This window comes from Aquarana catesbeiana, linkage group LG10 (assembly GCF_042186555.1).
Source record: "Aquarana catesbeiana isolate 2022-GZ linkage group LG10, ASM4218655v1, whole genome shotgun sequence".
In the NCBI taxonomy this organism is placed as follows: Eukaryota; Metazoa; Chordata; class Amphibia; order Anura; family Ranidae; genus Aquarana; species Aquarana catesbeiana.
Genome location: NC_133333.1, coordinates 248,392,848 through 248,419,284, shown reverse-complemented (window position 1 = coordinate 248,419,284; position 26,437 = coordinate 248,392,848). Strand labels below are relative to the sequence as shown.

The 26,437-nt window shown below is 43.9% G+C and overlaps 1 protein-coding gene across 8 annotated transcripts in view; it reads right to left on the bottom strand.

Moving 5' to 3' along the window:
- Positions 1-443: 443 nt before the first annotated feature.
- TP73 (tumor protein p73) overlaps positions 444-26,437 on the bottom strand; it is a 187,352-nt gene continuing 161,358 nt past the window's right edge. For 2 of the 8 annotated variants that reach the window (XM_073603594.1, XM_073603602.1), the window contains 9 exons: positions 25,846-25,961; positions 23,291-23,400; positions 21,082-21,239; positions 20,895-20,986; positions 19,194-19,318; positions 17,278-17,429; positions 10,437-10,569; positions 4,260-4,353; positions 444-773 (listed from right to left, as the gene is read on the bottom strand). In XM_073603594.1, the coding sequence (XP_073459695.1) occupies positions 453-773; positions 4,260-4,353; positions 10,437-10,569; positions 17,278-17,429; positions 19,194-19,318; positions 20,895-20,986; positions 21,082-21,239; positions 23,291-23,400; positions 25,846-25,961 (1,301 nt within the window). In that variant the 3' untranslated portion in view covers positions 444-452. The remainder of the gene's footprint in view (positions 774-4,259; positions 4,354-10,436; positions 10,570-17,277; positions 17,430-19,193; positions 19,319-20,894; positions 20,987-21,081; positions 21,240-23,290; positions 23,401-25,845; positions 25,962-26,437) is intronic. The other 6 variants (XM_073603600.1, XM_073603595.1, XM_073603599.1 and 3 more) reach the window with 6 other exon arrangements.

The window sequence follows — 26,437 nt, the reverse complement described above, 5'->3', positions numbered from 1 at the left end:
GATAAAAAGGAGAAAATACTTTTTTGGCAGTTCAGCACACTTCTTTTTTGTCCCGTCAAAGTGTTTTCTGTACCAGCCAATGGCTGACCTAGGCATAAGATGTACCTATGTGTCAGACCGGCTGATCTCCCAACCCACTCAGGGGTTTTTAACTGTAGTTTAAATAAAACAAAAGTGTGTTTTGTGTTATGGGGTACCAACCGCATCGCACCTCCGTTTTCGACTAGCTCCATGAAATTGGTTTTGCGAAAATTTTTTAGCAACAAATGACTTGATGTTCAGATGTTCCTTGCAAAACTGGCCCTTTGGTGAAAACCACCCAGCTGTGTGCAAACACCCACCGCTGCTACAGGTTGAAATATGGCTGCCTGCAGTTCCGCCATTTTTTTGTTTTGGGTTCACCAAAAAGGCATTCATTTTTTTTTTTTTTCGGGTTGGCTTCGTTTTCGTGTTTAGTTGATATCAGATTCGGCAAACTCTTCTTTGATGGAGTGTTTGCGCGCTTTGCAGTCGGGTAAATCGAAACCAAAGTCTGCCCATTCATCGGCACCGTTCCGGTTGGGAATGGTGATGGTGTGACGCACGCGGAAATGTACGGCCTCCATGACGCGCTGGCGCTGAAGCTCTCCGGAGCTGCCGATGGAAATGGTGGAGGCGTTACTGCTTGAGCGAATTAGCTGCTGGCCGCCATAGTCGTGACCTTTGTTCAACTCTTGGATCCCACGCCAGATAATGGCTTTGTAGTGTTCTGGAATCTTCAGGGCTCCTAGATCCTGCCATAGAGAGGGAAGAATAACGGTCATCAACCGCAATAGTATCTGAACACTATACAGTAATTTAGTTAGCGGGAACCACTTCCTATGGAACACTTTGTAGCTCATTTATAAAACTCTGTAATACGCAAAATGACCAATCATCTTTTAGCCTTCCCGTCCCACCTGCAGCAGCTTTTTGTCCCTAAAGACCCTTCATCTAAAAAGTTTCTATTGTGTCATTGTACTTTTTAGTGCACATTACTGCAATTGTTAAAGCGGAAGAAAACCCATCCGTAAAAAAGTTTCATTTCCACAACCAATGGCACGTGCCATTGGTTGTGCTCTCAACCAAACTGTCAAACCGTCCAATGGTTGGCGTCATAACTGGTCACATATGCAGCATCATGGCAGCTGTAGATTAAACAGAGGCAAAGATGGCAGCTTCCTTGGCTGAAAACGATGGGGGGGGGGGTTTACTTACACTTTAATGAGTGAAACCACAGTGGCATTCGCGCTGAATGGTACCTCGGTTCACTCAAACTAGCGGGCAGTACAGCACCACATATGCCATGAGCTGCTTAAGAAAAAAAAAAAAGTCAGATTTTTCCTGTGTTAAGGTTTTTGGCCTTTAATGCGCATACACTATATTGTCGAAAGTATTGTCTTTATAAGCACATGAACTTTAATGGCATCCCAGTCTTAGTCCGTAGGGTTCAATATTGAGTTGGCCCACCCTTTGCAGCTATAACAGCTTCAACTCTTCTGGGAAGGCCGTCCACAAGGTTTAGGAGTGTGTCTATGGGAATGTTTGACCATTCTTCCAGACGCGCATTTGTGAGGTTAGGCACTGATGTTGGACAAGAAGTTTGAGGTCAGGACAAGTTCCTCCATCCCAAACTCGCTCATCCATGTCTTTATGGACCTTGCTTTGTGCACTGGTGTGCAGTCATGTTGGAACAGAAAGGGGCCATCCCCAAAATGTTCCCACAAAGTTGGGAGCATGAAATTGTCCAAAATGTCTTGATATGCTAACGCCTTAAGAGTTCCCTTCACTGGAACTAAGGGGCCAAACCCAACCCCTGAAAAACAACCCCACACCATAATCCCCCCTCCACCAAATGATTTGGACCAGTGCACAAAGCAAGAAGAGCGGAGACTTCTGGAAGAATGCTCAGACATTCCCATAGACACACTCCTAAACCTTGTGGACAGCCTTCCCAGAAGAGTTGAAGCTGTTATAGCTGCAAAGGGTGGGCCAACACAATATTGAACCCTACGGACTAAGAATGGGGTTTGCCATTAAAGTATCTTTTCATGGGTCAGGTACTGTACTCCTCCTGCTGTAGCCCGTCTCTAATGTAATGCCATTAAAGTTCATGTGCGTGTAAAGGCAAGCGTCCCAATACTTTTTACAATCTAGTGTATATCAGGTCCTAGGGCAGTGATGGTGAACCTTGGCACCCCAGATGTTTTGGAACTACATTTCCCATGATGCTCGTACACTCTGAAGTGTAGTTGAGCATCATGGGAAATGTAGTTCCAAAACATCTGGGGTGCCAAGGTTCGCCATCACTGTCCTAGGATCTCCTTTATTCTCTAAATACTTTCATTGTTTCTCTATCCATGCAATCTCTTGCTCATGCACAACAAAACACTAGCAGAGGGTACAAGCATGCTTGGAGTAGATGTCATGACATGTTAGCTCATGAAGATACAAGATATTAATTATCGGGACAGAAGACAAAAAATGGCGTTTTTTGAGTTTACTGATCATGAATATTAATTTTTACTCAAGTATTTGATAAAACAATGAAAAAGGTGATAACAAGACGCTGCTATACTATACATATAAAAATTTTTCTAGAACAGCCCTCTATGTGTGTCTAACTTCACTTTTAAGGCTCATTTGCCAAGGCCTATAGCAAATCCACAGCAACCAATCAAATTTCCGCACTCCTTTTTCTAAAATTTAGTTATGGGAAATCTCTTTGCACGAATGGAGTAAGCCTGTTTTTATTATTAGTAGGTCTTACTACATCAACATCTCCATGTGACAGAAGATTGGTCTCCCAGATCGTTAGAAAACCCAACAAACTCCTGGGAATGTGTCCATGTTTGTTTTATAGGCTATGAATATGGAAGTCCAATGAGATTGGGAGAGGAGGTACAAGACCAGAGAATTCTGGGTCATGGGCTTCTAAACAGACCTCTCTAATGCTGCCTTATCATGCAAGTCGAAAAATGTTTAGCCTTGGCCCTCTTCTGTATTGGCAACCCTCCAGGGACGTTCTGTGGAACGAAACGCATCAGGACGGGGCCTAGCAGTGACATCATCATGTGGGCGCAGTGTTTGTTTTATTCTGTGTAGAGATGCACCAAAATTTTGGCTGCTGAAAATTGATGTTTTCAGCATTTTACCGATAAAGAAAAAACATGCCGATAATGGCACCGAAAATGCACGCGATTTTACTGCGATTGTTACCATGCTTATGGTGTGTTTTTCATAGGTCACGTGACTCAAAAAACTCAATAAAAACGCAACACAGGTGCGTTATTGATGTGTTTTTGGTGCAGTGAAGATATACCTAGCCTGGGTTCACAGTGCTGCGGTGTGAAATACCCGCATGTAATTCGCACAGGAATCGCAGCACATTACTGCGCAAATTACATGCAGTGTCTCTGGGGTGTGCGATTTGAGCCATGGATTTGTGTGGCTCAAATTGCTCCGAATTCGCACCAAACTGGTGCAGGACCCTTTTTTTTTTTTAATCTGATCACATGGATGCATTCCTATAAATCATTGCGGGACTCTTTTCAAATGGACTTCTTTTTCACATACATGTTATTTTTCATACACAGTGGAACCTTGGGATTAAGAGCATAATCCGTTCTAGGAGAATGCTTGTAATCCAAAGCACCCGCATATCAAAGTGAGTTTCCCCATAGAAGTCAATGGGAACGAAGATAATTTGTTCCGCATTGACTTCTATTACATGCAATACCGCATGTGGCTAGAGGTGGGGGGGGGGGCGCCGGAGAGCCTCAGAAATACTCGGGGACAGCTCGGCTGCACTCGGAAAGGCTCGGAAACACTTGGGAACGTAGTATTTCCGAATGGCTGCTAGTTTCCTGGCTGACCTACTCATGGGAAAATGAGAGAGAATTCAGAAGCCCTTGTTCTGACTCGGTAAATCAGAGGGTTTGTATGACAGCCAGGTAGTTACTATTTCCATAAGGAGGAACCAGCAATGGCCCCTGCTGTGTTTATATTTGGCCCATACAACCCTTGGCGTGATGATGCTGCACAGAGATGGCAAAACTACGCTATCAAAATGTATCCTGTATGTGGTATTTTCACCTTTTACTGAACAAAAACGTGAGTAATTAGGACCTCTAAATTTGCTTTCTGATTGGTTGCTGTGGGGTACGGAGTGGGCCCACCTCTGCATGTTGCCCTAAAAATGGTCTGCAGCCTAAATCATTCAATGGTCTCCGAGCATTTACCTCCATAGTTAGGTTCTGCAGGTGGTAAATATTCTGTAACCCTTGTGATGTGAAATATTCGATGCAGTTTGGACACCCCAGTCCTGTCAAAAAACTGCAGAAACAAAAAGCGTGGAAAACAAAAAGCAGGATTAACGCAAACACACCACATGCTCTCAGTTATCGCCGACTTAACAACAGGACATGAACCGGATTCGGGGCGATGTCACCCGAGAGCTTTTACAGTCAAATCACTCTTTAGCAGAGAATTGTCTCTAAATCTGCTCACTGATCTGACAAAATTCTGCATCATCCTAGTGTGCAAGTCAATGGAAAGGGCTGGGAGCCTCCTTGGGGCGGGGGGGGACAGTAGCTGAAACTGATGACCAGAATAGCTCTCGTGTCATACCGCCCTCAGACTGTAACTATGCATAGGATTTATACACACTATTGTCAAAGGTATTGGGACGCCTGCCTTTACACACACATGAACTTTAACAGCATCCCAGTCTTAGTCCGTAGGGTTCAATATTGAGTTGGCCCACCCTTTGCAGCTATAACAGCTTCAACTCTTCTGGGAAGGCTGTCCACAAGGTTTAGGAGTGTGTCTATGGGAATGTTTGACCATTCTTCCAGAAGAACATTTGTGAGGTCAGGCACTGATGTTGGACAAGAAGGCCTGGCTCACAGTCTCCGCTCTAATTTATACCAAAGGTGTTCTATCAGGTTGTGCAGTCCAGTCAAGTTCCTCCACCCCAAACTCGCTCATCCGTGTCTTTATGGATCTTGCTTTGTGCACTGGTGCGCAGTCATGTTGGAACGGGAAGGGGCCATCTCCAAACTGTTCCCACAAAGTTGGGAACATTAAATTATCCAAAATGTCTTGGTAGGGCCAAGGGGCCAAGCTCAGACCTTGAAAACAAACCCAACACCATAATCCCCCTCCACCAATTGATTTGGACAAGTGCACAAAGCAAGGTCCATAAAGACATGGATGAACGTGTTTAGGATGGAGGAACTTGACTGGCCTGCATACTAATGGCATCCCAGTCTTAGTCCATAGGGTTCAATATTGAGTTGGCCCACCCATTGCAGCTATAACAGCTTCAACTCTTCTGGGAAGGCTATCCACAAACAAGGTCCGTAAAGACATGGATGAACGAGTTTGGGGTGGAGCAACTTGACTGGCCTGAGTCCTGACCTCAACCCAATAGAACACCTTTGTTATGAATTAGAGTGGAGACTGCGAGCCAGGCCTTTTCGTCCTTCTCCACTCTAATTCATAACAAAGGTGTTCTATTGGGTTGAGGTCAGGACTCCGGCCAATCAAGTTCCTCCACCCCAAACTCATTCATCCATGTCTTTACGGACCTTGTTTGTGGACAGCCTTCCCAGAAGAGTTGAAGCTGTTATAGCTGCAATGGGTGGGCCAACTCAATATTGAACCCTACGGACTAAGATTGGGATGCCATTAGTATTCAGGACAGTCAAGTTCCTCCATCCCAAACACGTTCATCCATGTCTTTATGGACCTTGCTTTGTGCACTTGTCCAAATCAATTGGTGGAGGAGGGATTATGGTGTTGGGTTTGTTTTTCAGGGTTTGGGCTTGGCCCCTTAGTACCAAGACATTTTGGATAATTTAATGTTCCCAACTTTGTGGGAACAGTTTGGGGATGGCCCCTTCCCGTTCCAACATGACTGCCCACCAGTGCACAAAGCAAGATCCATAAAGACATGGAGGGGCGAGTTTGGGGTGGAGGAACTTGACAGGACTGCACAACTTGATAGAACACCTTTGGGATGAATTAGAGAGGAGACTGCGAGCCAGGCCTTCTCATCCAACATCAGTGCCTGACCTCACAAATGCGCTTCTGGAAGAATGGTCAAACATTCCCATAGACACACTCCTAAACCTTGTGGACAGCCTTCCCAGAAGAGTTGAAGCTGTTATAGCTGCAAAGCGTGGGCCAACTCAATATTGAACCCTACGGACTAAGACTTAGATGCCATTAAAGTTCATGTGCGTGTAAAGGCAGGTGTCTGTAAATTTTGGTAATATAGTGTGTGTATCACTTAACAGCATGAGAATAACCCCTTTCCACAATAACCTTGAAAATCACTGCATTTTAAAGGAGGAAATGCTACAGCGGGGGGCTGGTCTTAGGCTAGCAAGTGATGGAGCAGTTAAGCCCTGGAGACTCCAACTTGACAAGTAAAAAGTTGTTACCCACTAGCTTAGGACTGGATCTCCATCAGAAATGGTTCACTCACTTCTAGTCATCTGAGCAACGTTGCATTGGGCTGCCTCGGTGATGGGCATTTGCTCTTTTAAATTGGTGGAGATGTGTTGAATAGCCCTTCTTCTATATCTCAGGGATTCCAGCAGTAAGATTGCCACACCTGAATTTGGCATTTCTGATCTCTACTACATCTTGAAGTAGCGAAATCCATGGTGGAGATGACACAACCAGGATATGGTATACAGATCTTACTGCTGCAATCCATGAGATGCACGTCAGACCCCTTCATTCAGTGTGTATGTATTCTTTTTAAAGGGTAGCTTTACTTTAGAAGGGAATACAGCATATGTGTGTAGCGTTGTCTCTGTTTTAGAAATGCTATATACAAGCAATTATTAATACTTGTATACCTATAAAACTTCCATTCTGCTTAGTATGGTCCTTGTTATAAGTTGTAACATGGGTGGCATCCATTCATCCCATCTGTTCAATGTGACAAATTTTGGACTGTGTTGACACCATTCCCTGACCATCTCCATTAGCATGCACACATAATGTTTGCCTAAGTACCAGGATAATGGGATCTGTAGTGTAAAGCAAATGGCAACTCCCAAAATGTACTACTATATCAGAACCACCAACATGGCTTCCTAACCCAATAAGGTTAATCTCAGGATGACAAAAGTATGGGCATAACCAAACATATTTCTAAACTGGGTAGAGACTGGAAAAAAAACTAAGATTTGCCTGTCTTTAAATGTCCAGGTTATGGTATCCATTGATTCACCCATGTAATGAACATGTACGGTATGACTGGCTGAGCATACAGTGGGGGAAAATAATGATATGACCCCCTGCAGATTTTGTAAGTTTGCCCACTTACAAAGAAATGAAGGGTCTATAATTGTTATCATAGGTGAATTTTAAATGATAGAGACAGAATATCAACAAACAATCTAGAAAAAAAATACATGATACAATTGTTATAAATTGAGTTGCAGTTCAGTGAGTAAAATAAGTATTTGATCCCCTACCAACCGACAACTCGTTATGTGTATAAAAGACACCGGTCCACAGAATCTCTTTCTTCCACTCAAATCTCACCATCATGGGCAAGACCAAAGAGCTGTCAAAGGATGTGAGGGACAAGATTGTAGACCTGCACAAGGCTGGAATGAGCCACATGACCATCAGCAAGAAGCTTGGTGAGAAGGAGACAACTGTTGGAGCGATTATTCGCAAATGGAAGAAATACAAAATAACTATCAATTGCCCTCAGTCTGGAGCTCCATGAAGGATTTCCGTTCATGGCGTGAGGATGATCATGAGAAAAGTGAGGGATCAGCCCAGAACTATACGGGAGGAGCTTGTGAATGATCTCCAAGCAGTTGGGACCACAGTCACCAAACAAAGCATTGGTAACACAATACACCGCCATGGATTGAAATCCTGCAGCGCTTGCAAAGTCCCCCTCCTCAAGAAGACATGTACAGGTCTGTATGAAGTTTGCCAATGAACATCTAAATGATTCAGAGAAGAATTGGGAGAAAGTGCTGTGGTCGGATGAGACCAAAATTGAGCCCTTTGGCATTAACACGACTCGCCGTGTTTGGAGGAAGAATAATGCTGACTATGACCCCAAGAACACCATCCCTACAGTCAAGCACGGAGTTGGAAACGTTTCTCTGCTAAAGGTACAGGCCAACTTTGCCGCATTGCTGGGCCAATGGACATGGCCATGTGTTGTAAAATCTTGGATGAGGACCTTCTTCCCTCAGTCAGAACACTGAAGATTGATCATGGATGGGTCTTCCAGCATGACAATGACCTAAGACATACCGCCAAGGCAACAAAGGAGTGCCTCAGGAAGAAGCACATTAAGGTCATGGAGTGGCCTAGCCAGTCTCCAGACATTAATCCTATAGAAAATGTATGGAGGGAGCTGAAACTTCGAGTTGCCAAGCGACAGCCAAGAACACTTAAGGATTTAGAGAAGATCTGTAAAGAAGAGAGGACCAAAATCCCTCCTGAGATGTGTGCAAACCTGGTCACCAACTACAAGAAACCCTGTGCTGCCGACAAGGGTTTCTCCACCAAGTACAAAGTCATGTTTTGCTTGGTGAACAAATACTTATTTTACTCACTGAACTGCAACTCCATTTATAACATTTATATCATGTTTTTTTCTGGATTTTTGGTTGATATTCTGTCTCTATCATATAAAATACACCTATGACAAAAATCATACACCCTTCATTTCTTTGTAAGTGGGCAAATTTACAAGATCTGCAGGGCATCAAATCATTATTTTCCCCCACTGTATATTCCTGAGCCAGCCTTCACCTGGGGTAGCTGTAGTGATTGGCTGAGACTATCAGTTCCATTTGATTGGCCCAGGTGATGTCCACACATATTGTGGGTGGCCCATTGCTCCCTGTTTTACTACTAAACAAATGAGATGTTGATAATCTCTGGATACTTTTATTTGAATAATTTCTTGGTCAGCAAATTGTCAACCAGTCTCACCACAGAAAGAGTATCCTATCCTCCACACACACACACACACACTGGATTGTCCCCATATTGGCGCTGATCTTGGTTGTGCAATTCCCCCCATCTTTTGACTAACATAACTTCCAATCTTAGCAGAATTTTACATACAGCATACAGGGACTCTTAGCTGCAAAGAGCCACCTAATACAGTCCTTGAGGGCACTAGAGCTCCTAGCCCACAACTAAACATAGTTATCGTGTATAGTCCCATATTTAGCTTCAAGATGGACTGATTTGAATGGTCTGACTGAAGGACAAGTCGGGTTGATTCAATCATACAGAGGTAGAGCTGCTGTCCATAGCAACCAACGGTCTTATCTGAAATGTGAAATCTGGTCAGGTGCATTTCCCTCTGGGGACACTGTATGTAGACTAGCTGTGGTCGTCTGGATCCGTTCCCAGAACTTACTGGTACGTTTAATTAGTATTCACAAGTATCCACATTTCTAATGGAAGGATTTGTACTTTCCCCAGGACTTGGAAGCATTGAAATGACACAAATGGCATCAGGCAGCATGCTGCTGAAGACCCCTTTTGCTGTGAGTTTATGTAATTGGCAGTTCCAGTCTCTTTCCTTCCTTGTTGTAAGTACATTTTATGCTGTTGCCACCTATACTGTGCATTATTGGCCCTCGGGTATAAAAAGTCTATGGCAACCAGACACATTTTGTCTGCTATTTAAAGGCCACCTTTTGCAAAAAAAAAAAAAATATATATATATATATATATACTCCTATTTAAAAAATATGAATTTATTATTTTTTTGCATGGAAATGGCGATCAGTGGATCAGCTCCACAGTGATCAGTAATGCCCTGGCCCTTGTAGACACTTTTTGCAGCCGCAGGTAGGGACCCTTCAGTTACGGGCTGGAGGAAATATCAATGAACTACAAATGCTGTGGCATAATCACACTTGTGCTCCATTGAGAACTTGAGTTCTTCTGCCAAGGTGACAGACAGGACTCGTACTTTTTCCAGTCACAGATTCTTGCAAAGCCGCACACAACCATACTGATTTCAAAATTGACAAGAGCCAATGGGCAGAAGCACCTTTGGCTTCTGTAAGAAGATGTGGCAGTTTGAAGGGGGGGGGGGTGTGTAACTGCAGACTCTTACCCTGCTTCATGTTACACCCTAAAGCTGGCCTTTAAAAAAGGAATCTGGTTGCTACAGATAACCCGAATTCCCTGACACCTTCATACAACAGACCTACCAAGCTGACTGTGACATTGACCTAGTTATCCAAGTTCCCCCTCGTTTTGTGATGTCAGTAATGATTGTGGAGTTAGCAAGCTTGTCACTCTAGTTAGAACACACATTAATAAACAATGCATCTGAATAGGGTATCATGCAGGGGCATAGGACTCACAAAATAGTGATGGGGGGAGTCCAGTAGACGTACCTGACTAAGCTGGGGTCTGCGTTGTACGGTGGTGGGGGAGTACAATGTGATCCTGACACCATGGACTGTGATGAATGAGCTCCATTCATTTCTCCGTTCGATTGCATGGAGTGGTTGTTCACCATCCCAGAACCTGCAGGTGATGGAAAAGCAGGATATATTGCTTATATAGGAGAGGCATCAAGGTTATTTGGAAAGTACATTAACTCATGTCAACCAGCCTGCCATGGTCTTTCCTAGGTGACCCCCAGAAAGTGAAATCTATGGGTTTCTAGGGGGTTATTTCACTTTACCAAATCTCAGCACTAGCCTAAAAAGGGCTCTAATGCCGCGTACACACGAGCGGACTCTCCGGCATACTTGGTCCGGCGGACCAGAGTCCGCCGCACAATCCGATCATGTGTAGGCTCCCGCAGACTTTTTTTTTTCCCAAAAGTCTGCCGGACCTAGATTTGAAGCATGTTTCAAATCTTTCCGTCGTAAGTCAGCCGGACTCAGTTCCTGACGGAAAGCCCGTTCGTCTGTATGCTGGTCCGACGGACCAGATACGATGCAAGGGCAGGGTACTGCATCTCACGCTCGCTGCAATAGAAAAAACAAATTTTCCTATTGCGGCGAGCGCGGGGCATACCAGGCCCTTAGGTCTCGCAAGGTGTCAATCTCGCCGATAAAAGCGGCGAGATTCACTTTCTTTTCTAGTCCCGTCGTACCCGAGTCACGTTCAAAATGAACGGACTTGTCCATGCGTGGGCAAGTCCGTTCATTCTGAAAGTCCTCCGGCGAAAGTCCGTCGGAAATACAGGTGGACCTAGCCTGCTAGAAAATCTGGTCGTGTGTAGGCAAGTCTGTCCGTTCAGAAAGTCCGGCGGTAGTCCGCCAGAAAGTCCGGCGGGAAGAACGTCGGACCAAGTCTGCCGGAAAGTCCGCTCGTGTGTACGCAGCATAAGGGTTGAAACCCTTAGAGCCAATTCGGCTTGCCCTAGATGCAGTGATTCAGGGTCTCTAATACACCTATTATGGCGCTGCCAAAAACTCCAGAGGTATTGGGCGGAGGTTGTGGGCACACTCAAGGAGATCTTAGATGTGAACCTTCAAGTGGATAGTCTTACATTTCTATTGGGCTATGTTGATCGTTCATTGTTTAAACCACTAAAGTGGGTTACTGTCCTACATGTAGTGTTCATGGTCTGGAGACAAAGGCACTTATAAAGATCAAATATCCAATCGGATCTTGTCGTAGGACGTGGGGGAAGTTCACTTAAGAACATTAGGTGGACTTCCCACGTCCTCCGACCATATCTGATTGCTTATTTGATCATAATAAGTGCATTTCATTTTTTTTTTCTATAGGTTTGACTCAATTTGGTCACCATAGCTAGACAATGAGTTTGGGTTTGAGCTAGGGATAGGCCTGGTCAGACCTAGATCTGCTGTGAAAATAGGTTCCATCTGCAATGTTTGATAAATGCAGTGTGTTATGGTGGGGGGGGTTTTATGTTGTTGTATGTCTGATAGAATTTTTTTTTTTGTGTGATATGCTTTATTTGTCTCTTGTGTGTATGTTTAAGTGTTTATAAAAAAAAAAAAAATCTAAAAATCTGATCTAAAAAAAAAAAAAAAAAAAAAAGAGGGGTGGAAAGAATGCTTGATAAAATGTGTAGGTGTGAATAGGCCCAACTGGACTACAAAACGCTTCCCCCTGTTATGGAGAACACACGCTCTGTCCTAGGGTGGCTACGGTTCTCAATATGGTTGTCACCCTAGGAAAGGAAGTTAAGTCCTGGAAGGATTACCAGGTTAAAAGAAAGGAAAAAACATGAAAAAGAAGACAAATGCAGCCACCACATCTAATGACCAGTAAGCTGCAGTATTATTAGTTTTTGTTCTTGAGTTTAGATAAACTTTAGGGATGACAAAACAATGCCCTCTAAATAAGTTAAGGGGGGTAGAATAGAGTCATGTGGTGCATGATAGGGCAGAGAGAAGTGAAGCCTGCAGGGTGGTGGGGTGCATAAAAAATATTGTAATGGATTGTAGTATGGTCTATAAAGATAAGACACAGCTATCTACCATGTTGTTGGGTTCACAAATCCTACAGGTGCTTGAGGAGGCGTAAAGGTACAAAGGCAATGAGCGGACCATAGAGAGTGAAGGCTAAAATGATGGGATAGTCATTTCCACTGTCAGAAAAACAGGTAAGGAAACCAGGAAAGAGAAGGGTGGGAGGATGGAGAAGACACCTCTGAGCAACTTGTGCCAGGCCCAACATGCGCACAGTAAAGCCTCGTACACACGATCGGATTGTTGGCCAACAAAACCCTGGAATTTTGTCCGAAGGGCGTTGGGCCAAACTTGTCTTGCATACACACGGCCACACAGTTGTTGGCCAACAATTACGAACGTAGTGACGTACTATGTGGTTTTTCAGCTCTTTAGCGCCACCCTTTGGGCTCCTTCTGCTAATTTCATGTTAGTAGAAGTTTGGTGAGTGTTAATTCGTGCTTTTCATTTCGTGCTTTTCATTTCGTTTCTGAATGGCCGTTTGTCAACCAGCCATGTTGCGGAATCGGAGGAGATAACGTGTTATTTATTATTGGCCTTGGAGTTATTGCTTTGACTTAATTTTTTTGGTTGAATAATAATGATTTGATTTGGTATATTTTCTATATTTTTGGATGCATAGAATGCACTTTTTGGTTAAGTTCTATTTGCAGATATCATGTCTAATTTTATTTTTCTTTTTTTGAATGCACAATAAAAAAATTGTGTAGAATAATACTTGGCTATGTGTTTTACTTCAAATCACAGTTTGGGAGTCGGCAGTTACATTTAAAAAATACAATGTAAAATTGACAAGGGACACCAACAGAGTTGTATCTTTGATCTAAAAAAACTACAAGATAATGGTGTTGTGGTAACTTGACCAAAAAAATAAAAAAACATAATAATATTATTCTTGATATCACTAGAAAAAAAAAAAAAAGCCTTTTTAAATACGTTTGGCAGAACCTCATCAGTATCACCAGCAAAGCAGCTTCATTATTATCCCATTAAAGAAGAAGAGAATTGTGCGCTGCATTTATATATTTTATAATTTGCCACGTCACGAATGTTAATGCCCCGTACACACGGTCGGATTTTCCGATGGAAAATGTCCGATCGGAGCGTGTTGTCGGAAATTCCGACCGTGTGTAGGCTCCATCGGACATTTTCCATCGGATTTTCCGACACACAAAGTTGGAGAGCAGGAGATAAAATTTTCCGACAACAAAATCCGTTGTCGGAAATTCCTATCATGTGTACACAAATCCGACGGACAAAGTGCCACGCATGCTCAGAATAAATAAAGAGATGAAAGCTATTGGCCACTGCCCCGTTTATAGTCCCGACGTACGTGTTTTACGTCACCGCGTATAGAACGATCGGATTTTCCGACAACTTTGTGTGACCGTGTGTATGCAAGACAAGTTTGAGCCAACATCCGTCGGAAAAAATCCTAGGATTTTGTTGTCGGAATGTCCGATCAAAGTCCGACCGTGTGTACGGGGCATAATTCTTCATTACAAACGCTAGCTTACAAGACCGACCCGCTTCCGGCTTGTCCTTGCTTCCGAGCATGCGTGTTTGTACTTTGGACTTTTGTCCGACGGACTTGTGTATAAACGATCGGAAAATCCGGCAACAGACATTTGTCCGCGGAAAATTTTAAAAGCTGCCATCCAACATTTGTCCGTGGAAAATCTGACAATTGTCTGATGGAGCGTATAAATGGTCGGATTTTCCGCCAACAGCCTGACATCACACAATTCCCATCGGAAAGTCCGATCGTGTGTACGCAGCTTAACTCTCTTTTTTTTTTTTTTTTTCTTCTATACTATAGAAAGTTTGTGCATCTGTGACAATTAATACAGAAAGTGACAGTAAATCCAAAACTTGTCGTTGTCAACAGGACAGGATTGAGGATCAATCTTTATATGGAGGACACCTGTCTAAAGCCTAGTACACACGGGCCGAATGTTGGCCAGTTCAATAGAAACCGGCTGACATTCGGCCGGCTTCTGTTAAAGGCTCATGACCTAAAAAGGTCTGCAGACCGGCTCCATATCAGCTCCCTGAGAGCGCTGACCGAAGTGTTCTGGTGGGAGGCCATCCCCCTGTCAGAATACAAAAGCACAGCTGGGAGATCGCTGTACTAACATTGGATTGTTAGTACATTGGCTCCCACCTGAGCCGTCAGCAACTCGCTGAGTTGAACGAAAAAAAAAAAAAAACTGTGGTATGTACCAGGCTTAAGAGAGATTTCCCTTCACTTTGGAGAGCTCTCTTCTCACTTCCTGCTATGTCTCTAGGACAGAAAGTGAAGGAAAACATCCTTAACTGGACACAGCAACATACTATATCTGCCAACCAAAGAGAGCACCCAACAGACGTTCCTGGAGTCCAGAATGGTGCTTTGATTCTATAAATAACAGGAAAACAAGGAATGGCTTCCAATGCATTTTGGGGGCTTTGGCGGTCTTTCTGTTGTCATATACTGTCATAGACTCCCCTTTTGGCTGACCATTATTAATTTTTCAATTTGGCTGACCTTTGTTCTTTGACAGGGCTCTCTTTTGTGTAGAGTACTGCCAAACAAGCCATTTTTGTTAGGAGATCCATGTCCTCCAGTGCCTCATCTCCACTGCTCTTTAGGACAGAAAAAAAACAATCCCTTCCATCCCAAACAAAAAATATATTGGCTTTAGATACAGCAGGTAAAATAAGTATTGAACATGTCACCATTTTTCTAGATTAAATATATTTCTAAAGGTGCTATTGACATGAAATGTTCCCCACAGGTCGGTAACAACCCGTACAATCCATACATACAAAGACACCAAAACAAATAAGTTCAGAAATTAAGTTATAAGAAAAAAAAAATGGAATGACAAATGGAAAAAGTATTGGACACGTGAAAAAAGAGAGGCACAAAAGTCATGGGAAGCCAAGACACCAGCTTAAATCTATCAGTAATTAGAAAGCTATCCTGCGCTTTGCAAGTGCAAATTCATATCAGCAGGTTCAGTCTCAACTGATGGCCTATAAAAAGGTGCCTCATTACCGAGGTGTCACACAAGAAACATCTCATGATGGGTAAAAGCAAAAAGCTCTCTCAAGACCCTCGCAACCTTATTGTTGCAAAACATACTGATGGCATTGGTTACAGAAGGATTTCTAAACTTCTGAATAATCCAGAGCCAATGACCACTTGTGGAGAGCTTCAAAAAGACCTGGAATTAGCGGGTACAATTATAATATTGATTATAAAAAAATAAGGGCTCTTTCACACTTAGCCACCCCGGGCGTCAGCAGTAAAGCGCCACTATTTTTAGCGGCGCTTTTTAGCCGCTAGCGGGGTGCTTTTAACACCTGCTAGCGGCCGAAAAAGGGTTAAAAGCACCGGCAAAGCTGCCCATTAATTTCAATGGGCAGGGGCGCTTTAGGAGCGGTGTACCGCTCCTAAAGCGCCTCAAAGAAGCTGCTAGCAGGACTTTTTTTATTACCTCCTGCCAGCGCACCGCTCCAGTGTGAAAGCCCTCGGGCTTTCACATTGGAGTGACAGGAGAGGCGCTTTGCAGATGCTATTTTTAGCGCTATATGGCCTCAGTGTGAAAGGGGTCTAACAAATGCACTCGCCCACCATGGCCTGTATGAACGCTCACCACACAAGACTCCATTGCTGAAGAAAAAGCATGTTGAAGCTCGTTTAAAGTTTGCTGCACAACATTTAGACAAGCCTGTGAAATACGGGGAGAATACAGTCTGGTCAGATGAGACCAAAACGGAACTCTTTGGACGCCATAATACACACCATGTTTGGAGGTCACATGGCACATCACCCCAATAAACACCCCCCATACCAACAGTGAGGTTTGGAGGTGGGCACATCATGGTGTGGGCGGCTGTTTTTCAGCATGTGGTTTTGGCAACCTTCTAATCATTGAAGGAAGGATGAATGGAAAAATGTACCAAGACATTCTTGATAAAAATCTGCTGCCATCTACCAGGATGATGGAGATGAAATGAGGGAGGACATTTCATCCAAGACAATAATCCCAAACACAAAGCCAAGGAAACTCTCCATTGGTTTCTAAAAAAATAAAGCTGCTAGAATGGCCCAGCCGATCATTTGACTTGAATCCAATAGAAAATCGATGGAAAGAACTAAAGATCAGGGTTCATAGAAGAGGCCCACGGAACCTTCAAGATTTGAAGACTGTGTGGAAGAATGGGGTCAAAATCACACCTGAGCAACGCATGAGACTTCTTTCTCCATACAGGATCCTCCGTCTTGAAGCTGTCAGTACCAAGTATTCAATATAGTTCAGTTAGCATGTTCAATACTTTTTTCCTGTGTCATTCCATTTTATTACACAGAACTTCATTTCTGAACTTTGTTTTGGTGTCTTTGTATGTATGGATCGTATGAGGAGTTACTAACACGAGGTGAACATTTCATGTCAATAGCACCTTTACCAATATATTTACCTAGAAAAATGATGACGTGTTCAATACTTATTGTACCCGCTGTATACATTAACTCCCAACTCTAGTTCTCATATTATATTGGAACCCCACTTATTACTTTTGGGTAGTGAGGAAAGGTTAGATTCCTACACAGATTCTTGTTGTCATATGTGGTGTGTCTGGGAGAAGAGGTCACGGGAAATCTCCCCAGCTGGGAAAACAGGTAGCAATAAGAACCTGACACAAATTGTAATCCTTCCTTTTTGGGTAGAGATGGGCTTTAAGATATTTTAATTAGACCTGATTTGTAACATAGGCTGTCCTTCATGCTTACCCATCGGGATCATACCGGGAGCGTTGTTTGAGTTGTGCTGATTGGGATGTCCCACCAACTGGTTGACTGATGGCAATTTGTTTATTCCGCCATGGACTTTATTCATCGGTGAAAGAACCGGACCATACGATGACTGAGACTGGATGTGTGCACTGCAAAGAAAAATATTGAAGATCTCATTCAACTCTGCAGCAGAATGACTTCACATATCCCAGACACTGCGGTGATGAAAATCAGTTGGGACAATGAACAACGCCCTCTAGTGGATGAGGTTATTACATCATGATCCATAGGGTCACTAAGCAGCTGGGCATTTACAAGTAAGGCAGAGCAAAAGCATTGTATGTAGTAACCCAAAACTTTCAGTTTGCTGTAGAACAGACATAATTGCTCAATGCAATTCATATAACTGGAGAGCTTCATTTCAATTAACTGTATTGGATAAAGCCCAAGCATAATCTTTTATCAGGTTGTATCAAGTATTCAACCTTACTATGTAGGTTAGAAGAAAGTAAAATGCATGCACTCAATGTAGTTTTCTATACTGGAGTTCATTTTAAATTAATGAATCCAAATAAATACAAGACCCCTGGCTATCTTGTTATATTTTACAGTGCCTGAGCTACAAATGGATTTGTGATTTAGAATTGCCTGACAAAGAGGTCATGCGTGGCTCCGAAACGTTGCCGTATGACCATGTGAATAAAGCTTTGGAGCCATTTGCTGATGACATTTCTACACTCTTAGAATTGTCTGTGGATATTTGCACCAATTCTATAACTGCAGCATTTTTCATTTCTAATGAAATGAAAAACCCCAATGACGTCATGTATGACGAAACTAGTAGGGTGTGGTCTATACTCAATACACCACGCTAGTTTGTTTGTGATCTGCAGATTCTTTTGACCCAGGACTTTTTAATCTATGGTTTTGTTGGACATGTGGATAATTTCAATAAACCACCACGGTTTTACACTGTGGTGATCTTTCTCTCCCTTTATATTACTTCTGTGAGAGAGAAGGAAAGGGAGAAACCAGCAAGGCTGACTTTAACACCATTTTCGTTTGTTTTCAATGGATGGATCTTCAATGATGATAGGCTCCTATAACGTGGAGTCTAGCTATCCAGTAAGGGCACATCTTTTATTTTCAAGGTGGAAGGTGCACTTTGGGCCTTTCTGTCATCTATCACCCCAAGAGACACGATTTTAAGGATTTGTTCATGTTTGGACACTTTATGGACTAATCGCCATTATTTTGTTATTATATTGTTCACAGGCTATTAGTGTGGCAAACTTTCGTTTTTTTTTTTTTTTTTTATACAAGGTGTTCTGTTGTGCGATTGCTAGCTGCTTGATTATTTATCAACAATCTCTTCACCTGCGCAATTACTACATTTCTTTTTTCCATTTCTACGGGACCAGCTTAGGCCCCTTGCACACAGGGCTGTGCAGCTGTAGTGCACCCAGGAGAGGCGCAGCATCCATCCCCATTGTAGGTAGTCTGTCAAAGTCTATGGCAGTCTGCAACTCTATGGGAGTGAACGCTATACCCATGCGGTACCGGTGTTTAGGGCCCTGTCCATTCAGGGACAAGCCTCTGGAGTGCAGGTTTTCTGGGACCTTGTCTGAAAGCACAGGGTCCTAAACGCTGATACCCCTCTCTGTGCAGCCCCATTCAGCCATAGACATTTCAGCGGGGCTGGACGCTGCACCTATCCCTCCCAGGCACCCTACAGCTGAACAGCCCCGTGTTTAAGTGGCCTTAGCGGCAAGGTTTAAGGTCGTCCCCCACCCCACCACCTCCCAAGAAGAAAAAAAAATGTAATTTGGTTTACCTGCACAGTTACTTGTAACCCTCCCCCACACACCCACACACACCTTATCTGTGTAGCTTCACAGGCACACAAAACTTACTGTCGCTGCAGAAGTTGCTGCTGTTGCTGCCTGTATGAGTCCACCAGCTGCTGCGGCACCAGCTCCACCAGTTCCAGGCTCTCCTTAATTTTCATCAGGATTTCAAAGTTCTCCCGACCTCGGACCTGAGGAAAAGACAGATTCCATTATGTGTCGGAATATGAGGCTGGGCTGTGACTGACCAGACTTTCTCTTTGATGTAATTCTCTACTTCTACCAGACCCTTCTGTAGAGAGAGGTGACTTTGTTTTAACCCATGCGGGTTTTCTACACGTTAAAATCCAGGAGCATTCCTGCTTTTCAAGAATACATCCAGATACCCTAACCAGGCAGAAAATTGGGCCTCACTTAAGCCAGTCTGGCCGGCTGTAATCTCTGGCGGGTGCCATCCCTGCCTCCTCCTCCTCCCCTCCGACTGGCTGTCTTCTCTGGCAGGTGCCATCCCCGCCTCCACCTCCCCTTTGGCCAGCTGTCACTTCTGCATGTTGCCTCCTCCTTCCCTCCACCAGCTGTCAACTCTTCACCCATGTCTACCAATGACCCTCCCATCCCCATCCCCCCCAGCGATCACAGCCTTTTCCATCCAACTCTCCCACCCCACAATCACCTACCCTGCCCTCACTTACCCCTCAACTCCCCCCCTTCCCACCCAACTCTCAAACAACCCCTCTACCTACTCTTTCTAGGCCCCAGGTGTCGGCGAGTTCCATAAAACAAAAACAAAAAAAAAATCGGTACTCGTACTCGAAAAAGTGTAAAAAAAAGTGGTATCGGTGCATCCTTAGGTTTTAGTGCAGCTGCAGCACTATTTTGACAGCTGAAACAGGAAGTTAGGAGCACACTGGATTTCTGGCAGTTATTATTCTGTATTTGCAATGTTTTTAATAGCACAAAACATGGAGAAATGTACTAAATATGTTTTTTTGCCCTGACGTACATTTTAATAAAACGTCTAAATGGTGTCGGTATATATTTATCTTGTCTTACCCTCTAACCCTCTTCTACACCAACTCACATTCTTCCCTCTCCTTCATCTGATTTAGAGGTAGGGGTGCAACGGATCAAAAAACTCATGGTTCGGATCGTTCCTCGGATCAGGAGTCACGGTTCGGGTCATTTTCGGATCAACAAAAAAAAAATCTCCCCCACTGTAATATCCACAATCTCCCTATTAGCAGAGTGTTGGCAGGGTATGGCAGAGTATTGTCAGGGCTTGGCAGAGTATTGTCAGGGCTTGGCAGAGTATTGTCAGGGCATGGCAGAGTATTGTCAGGGCATGGCAGAGTATTGTCAGGACATTGCAGCAGGGCATTGCAGAGTATTGTCAGGGCATTGCAGCAGGGCATTGCAGAGTATTGGCACTGCTGCCATCCAATCTCTCCCCTCCACTGTACAGATCAATACACAGAGGGGAGAGAGGAACCATGACGCCGGTTTGTTACAAGTGATCGCTCTGTCATTTGACAGAGCTATCACGTGCTAAACGGCCGCCGGGTGTACCAAGATGGCCGCCGCTCCGGAGCCAGGCCGAAGCCGCGGCCTTTCCTATGGCCGAGGCCACAGAGCGCTCCGCGGATCGCGGGTGTCCCGTACGGATCAACCTCCGCGGATCAGATCACGGATCGATGACGATCCGTAGCACCCCTATTTAGAGGTCATGTTACCTAAACACCCGAATAACCCAATAAAACATAAACTTACAGGCACATAGTAGATTTCCTCCTCCCCATGCCGTCTCTTCTTCATATTTGCCCCTAGTGATGTTACTCCTGGAGGACTCTGCTTGCAAGCTGCTAAAAAAAAAAAAAATGACACTTATAATAGTCATAGTGAAATGTTACTCAACTCTTCAAAGTAGAAGAAACTGAAAAGTAAATAATAATCATACTTATCGTACACTCACTGCGCTTGTTGCCGTTTCCATTTTTTGATGCATTCTCATTTAATGCTGCCTGTTCCCGAAAGTGGTCTTCATCAGCCTTCCTGTCTCGGCCAGGACATGCACAGATCCGACCTTCAAATGACCTCCGGCCTAATACTTGTCCGCTAAAAAAAAAAAAAAGAAGAAAACAACCCAGAAAGTTATAATTTGTATTGTTATGAAGAGTACTGTTTAACCTTAGCGCTGGTTAACCTTGCAGCTGACATGGGACCTTCTCTATGATTTTCATAGAGAAGGTCAGGATGGTCAGACACTGAGACATCATCTAAGGAGGACCTGAGATTAAGCTGAGTAAACTAGCTGCTGATAAACATTGTGCATCATAACTCATGCCAAAGGGTGGATTTACTAAAACTGGAGAGTGCAAAATCTGGTGCAACTCTGCATAGAAACCAATCCGCTTCCAGGTTTTACTGTCAAAGCTTAAAGTGATGGTAAAACAGTCAGTCACCTTGTAAAACAACCTATTCAGTTTAAAACTGAAATTAAAAAGGTAAAACATTTGTGTATAGATATAAAAAAACAAAACAAAAAAAAATTACGAATACTTTTTTTCCCCGTTTTCATATGTGATCACATTCCCTCTGTTCTCAGCTGCATAAGAGCTGGGGGAAGGAGAAGCAACTGTACACTGAGCTTCCTAGTGAGAGGCTGCACAGAGGGGGGGGGGCGTGTCAGGACAAGTCTGATCATTGGAGAACAGGCTGAGTTCCCAGCATAGCTAGAGCACTGACCACAGTGTGCTCGCCTGCTTAGTGTGGTCAGTTTTTTAATAGGAAAGCAAAGGGACTAGCAGGAACACCAGGAATTCCACACAAAGGAAGCAATGCATAGAGAACCTCATACTTTGTCATACAAGTACATGGTACAGCAGCCACAAATCAGGGATATGAAGTGTTGACAAACACTTTAATTGAACAAGCTGAAGTTAGAGGCTGATTGGCTACCATGCACGGCTGCACCAGATTCTGAGTGCCCCAGTTTTAGTATATCTACCCCATTGTATCTTCATCCCAGTCTATATATTTTTTTTTTCCTTGTTTGGTCATTTTTTCATGTTTCCATCTATTAAATCTTCTGCCAATGTTGTTGTTTTAACTTTGGATAGTAAAACATTTTTTTTTTCTTCTGCCAGTAAATCCCTTATACAGCCCACTTCCTGTTTCTTGTCTGGTCATTAGCCTAGACTTATGACATCATGCACAGCTCTCTCTCGTGAGTGTTTGCCGGGGGGGTGGATGAATCACAGGAGAGCCAAGGAGAGCTGCAGAGCTGGATGAGGGCAGAGATAACAGGAGACTGCAGAGATCCACGTGTATTTATCAAGAGAGGAAAAATGTGCAGGCAAGCAGTGGTGTGAGAGTGTCCGTGTGTGTCTGTGTAAATCCAGGAAGTGAACAAGCAGCAGCTTCAGCTGCCCACAGTTAAAATGGCTGCAGCCAGACTCAGTGGAGGGAGATTTCTGCAGCCTATTTGGCAAGTACAGAATCGCAGTATATATAAAATAATATGCAAAGTGGTTGGAGGGAAGCTTCAGAACGGCAAAGATTATTTTATTACAAATTATGTGAGCAGACTGCAGTTTCTCTTTAAACCCCGATAAAGGGGATGTCCCCCCCCCCTGAAATGTGTTGGCTTTCTTGAATAGGTTTCCACCTGATTTTACATGGAATAAATGTGTGTCTGAACTATTAATTCATGGAGTGGTGCTTCAATCTCCGATCAATTTTTTTTTTTCATTGCAGACCCTGCATAAACATCACTGCAACCCTACTGGATGGTAATAGGAGAATTCCAGGGTTTTAGTGCTACCTATCCATTCTCCCATAAATCTAAGGGTCTGCAGATGTCTTTTGGTCCAACTTTGACCATAAACAGGATGCCTGGTGTCGCTTGAGCATTCCTATTTGGGCTGTAAAGCACTTCACTCCTAAATAGCCTTAATAAGAATACTCGTGCAACCCAAGCATTAATGTCGCTTCACTAGGTGCCTGTAAAACCACAAGATATTACGAACTGTGCCAACTCTAATACACCCTAATGTTTAAAACTAATCTCCAGCCTGGGCAGTAGTACTTCAGGAGAAGTCATCTCTGGTGGCCTCCATACTTCCTCAGTATAGATGTACCCAGCAGCATCATTGAAGATTACTCACTCTCTGGTCTCCAGGGTGATGATGATGAGGATCGGTCTTCTGTTCATCCCTCCAACACAGCTGCTGTTACACATGAAGTTGTAAAGGATAGTAGTATACTCTGTTCCCACCTGACAAAGTAAAAGGAAAAAAGAAATCTAAATATCTTCCTTCAGCATTTTACAATTAAATTATACAGAAATGTGTATTTATATAAACTGTATGCATGTACATAAAAAATATAACATAACGCACTATACTGCATACATATACTCAAATACACATACTCAGCAGCCAGAACACAGAAGTAAGGTGGGAGTGGGAAATTAAGGGATGGAGAGGAACCACAAAGTAAGATAAAAGTGGGGTAGTAACACAGACGCAAGGCCAGAACAGGGGGAGGAACACAGGATTGCAGCCAGATTGAGTGAGGAGCACAGGACAAAAGAACAAAGCGGGGGAGGAACACAGGATTGAGGTAAAATGGAGGGGAGGAGCACAGGATTGAGGTCAGATGGAAGGAGGAGCACAGGAGAAAGACCAAAGTGGGGGAGGAACACAGGATTGATGTCAGATTGAGGGAGAAGCCCAGGGGAAAGACCGAAGGGGGGGGGGGGTGGAAACCACAGGATTGAAGTCAGATTGAGGGAGAAGCACGGGAGAAAGACAAAAGCAGGGGAGGAACACAGGATTGATGTCCGATGGAGGGAGGAACACAGGAGAAAGACCAAAGTGAGAGAGATGTCAGATTGAGGGAGAAGCCCAGGGGAAAGGCCAAAGCGGGGTGGAAACCACAAGATTCAATTCAGATTCATGCACGGGAGAAAGACCAAAGCGGAGGAGGAACACAGGTTTGATGTCAGATGGAGGGAGGGGAGGAGCACAGGATTGAGGTCAGATGGAGGGAAGAACACAGGAGAAAGACCAAAGTGGGGGGGGGGGGGAACATAGGATTGAAGTCAGATCGAGGGAGGAGCAAAGGAGAAAGACCAAAGCAGGGGAGGAACACAGGATTGATGTCAGATGGAGGGAGAAGCCCAGCGGAAAGACCGAAGGGGGGGTGGAAACCACAAGATTGAAGTCAGATTGAGGGAGAAGCACGGGAGAAAGACAAAAACAGGGGAGGAACACAGGATTGATGTCCGATGGAGGGAGGAACACAGGAGAAAGACCAAAGTGAGAGAGAACACAAGATTGAAGTCAGATTAAGGGAGGAACACAGGAGAGATACCAAAGCAGGGGTGGAACACAGGGTTGAGGCCAGCTAGATGGATAAGCATGAGAGAAAAGTGAAAGCGGGGGAGGAACACAGGATTAAGGCCAGATGGGGGGAGAAGCACAGGAGGAACACCAAAGTTTGGGAGGAGCACAGGATTGAGGTCAGATGGAAGGAGGAGCACAAGAGAAAAACCAAAGTGGGGGGAGAACACAAGATTGAAGTCAGATTGAGGGAGGAGCACAGGAGAAAGACCAAAGCAGGAGAGGAACACGGGATTGATGTCAGATGGAGGAAGGAGCACAGGGGAAAGACAAGAGTGGGGGGGAGAACACAGGATTGATGTCAGATTGAGGGAGAAGCCCAGGGGAAAGACCAAAGTGGGGTGGAAACCACCAGATTGAAGTCAGATTGAGGGAGACACACGGGAGAAAGACCAAAGCAGGGGAGGAACACAGGAAAAAGGCCAAAGTGATAGAGAACACAAGACTGAAGTCAGATTAAGGGAGGAACACAGGATAAATACCAAAGCAGGGGCGGAACAAAGGGTTGAGGCCAGATAGATGGAGAAGCACAGGAGAAAAGTGAAAGCGGGGGAGGAACACAGGATTAAGGCCAGATGGGGAAGAAGCACAAGAGGGAGACCAAAGTTTGGGAGGAACACAGGATTGAGGCCGGATTGAAGGAGTAGCACAGGAGCAAGACCAAAGTGAGGGAGGGAAAAGAGTAAGTCCCAAGTAGGGGAGGAACACAGGAGTAAGACCAGATTGGGAAGCGCTCAGGAGAAGGAAGCACATAAAAGTAAGGCAGGAGTGGAGGAACACAGATATAAAGTAACAGTAAAATGGGGGACATCTGAGAGATGTGCAAGTCTAGGGAGTTAGGAACAAGAGAAAGCGGCTCAAAGGTACCTACAAACAGGAAACGGTAGCGGACTCAGACCTGTTTTTAGGTCCCTCTATGATCCTGGTCAATCCTCTTTAGACATGTTTCCTTATGGAAAAGTGGATTGGATAGGATGGGTTTTTTATGACCAATCACTATTGCTGTTCCCCCATAGACATGCCACTTCACCAGATATAAACTTGCACATTCATTAAAAATAAAATTTAATACAAAGATTGTTGGGGGGAGGGCGAGGATGTGCATGCGTGATCAGCTGCCATCCAGTATTTGCAGGCAGCTCTAGGCTGGGTGAAAAACCCAGAAATTGTAAATTCAGGTTTGGCAGTGGGGGGGGTGGGCTAAAGGCTGGGCTGGCTGAGGAAAAGACAAAGCAATATGTTTTGCAAACAGATTATTCTACTTTTGACACTTTGATGGATGAGACCTAATCCAATCCTATCAGCTTGTGTGTTACCTGTGGAGGCTCATAAGGGACCATGACGCTTTGTCTTCCGGTTACGGGGTCATCTACATACTGGGATAGGTTACTGCCCTCCACACGAATCAGGTGACTTGCAGGTGCCGACTGACCTTCAAAAACAAAAATTAAAAAAAAAAAAAAAAATTACTAAACAACGAAAAAGTAGAAAGACACACCTTCATTAGAGACCTCGGGAATAATACATCTCCATGAACATTTTCAGAAGCCCACCAAGTTCCTTTGTTCATAGGTATCCATCTGTGTCCCGTCTGCATCAGGACGCATTCATTTTTTTTTTAAATTGCTTGTTACAAATTTTCATTGCTGTTGAGGTGATCTCAGAAATGGCCCCTTCATGCGAGTTTTATACACACATTCCTACCCATCTATATTTAAAATAAAGCATTTGGTAAGCTCTAAAATTGCTCAGGTGTTAGTAATAAGGGCGTACACTCAGAGGTTTAATAAACACGCTGGCCATGAAAACAGATTTACAGAACAAGAGCCTGCAGTATAATTCCACTGAGTTTTATTTGTAACATTTACTGAGATTTATATAGACTTTCCTGCTGTTCCGTATTTTCAT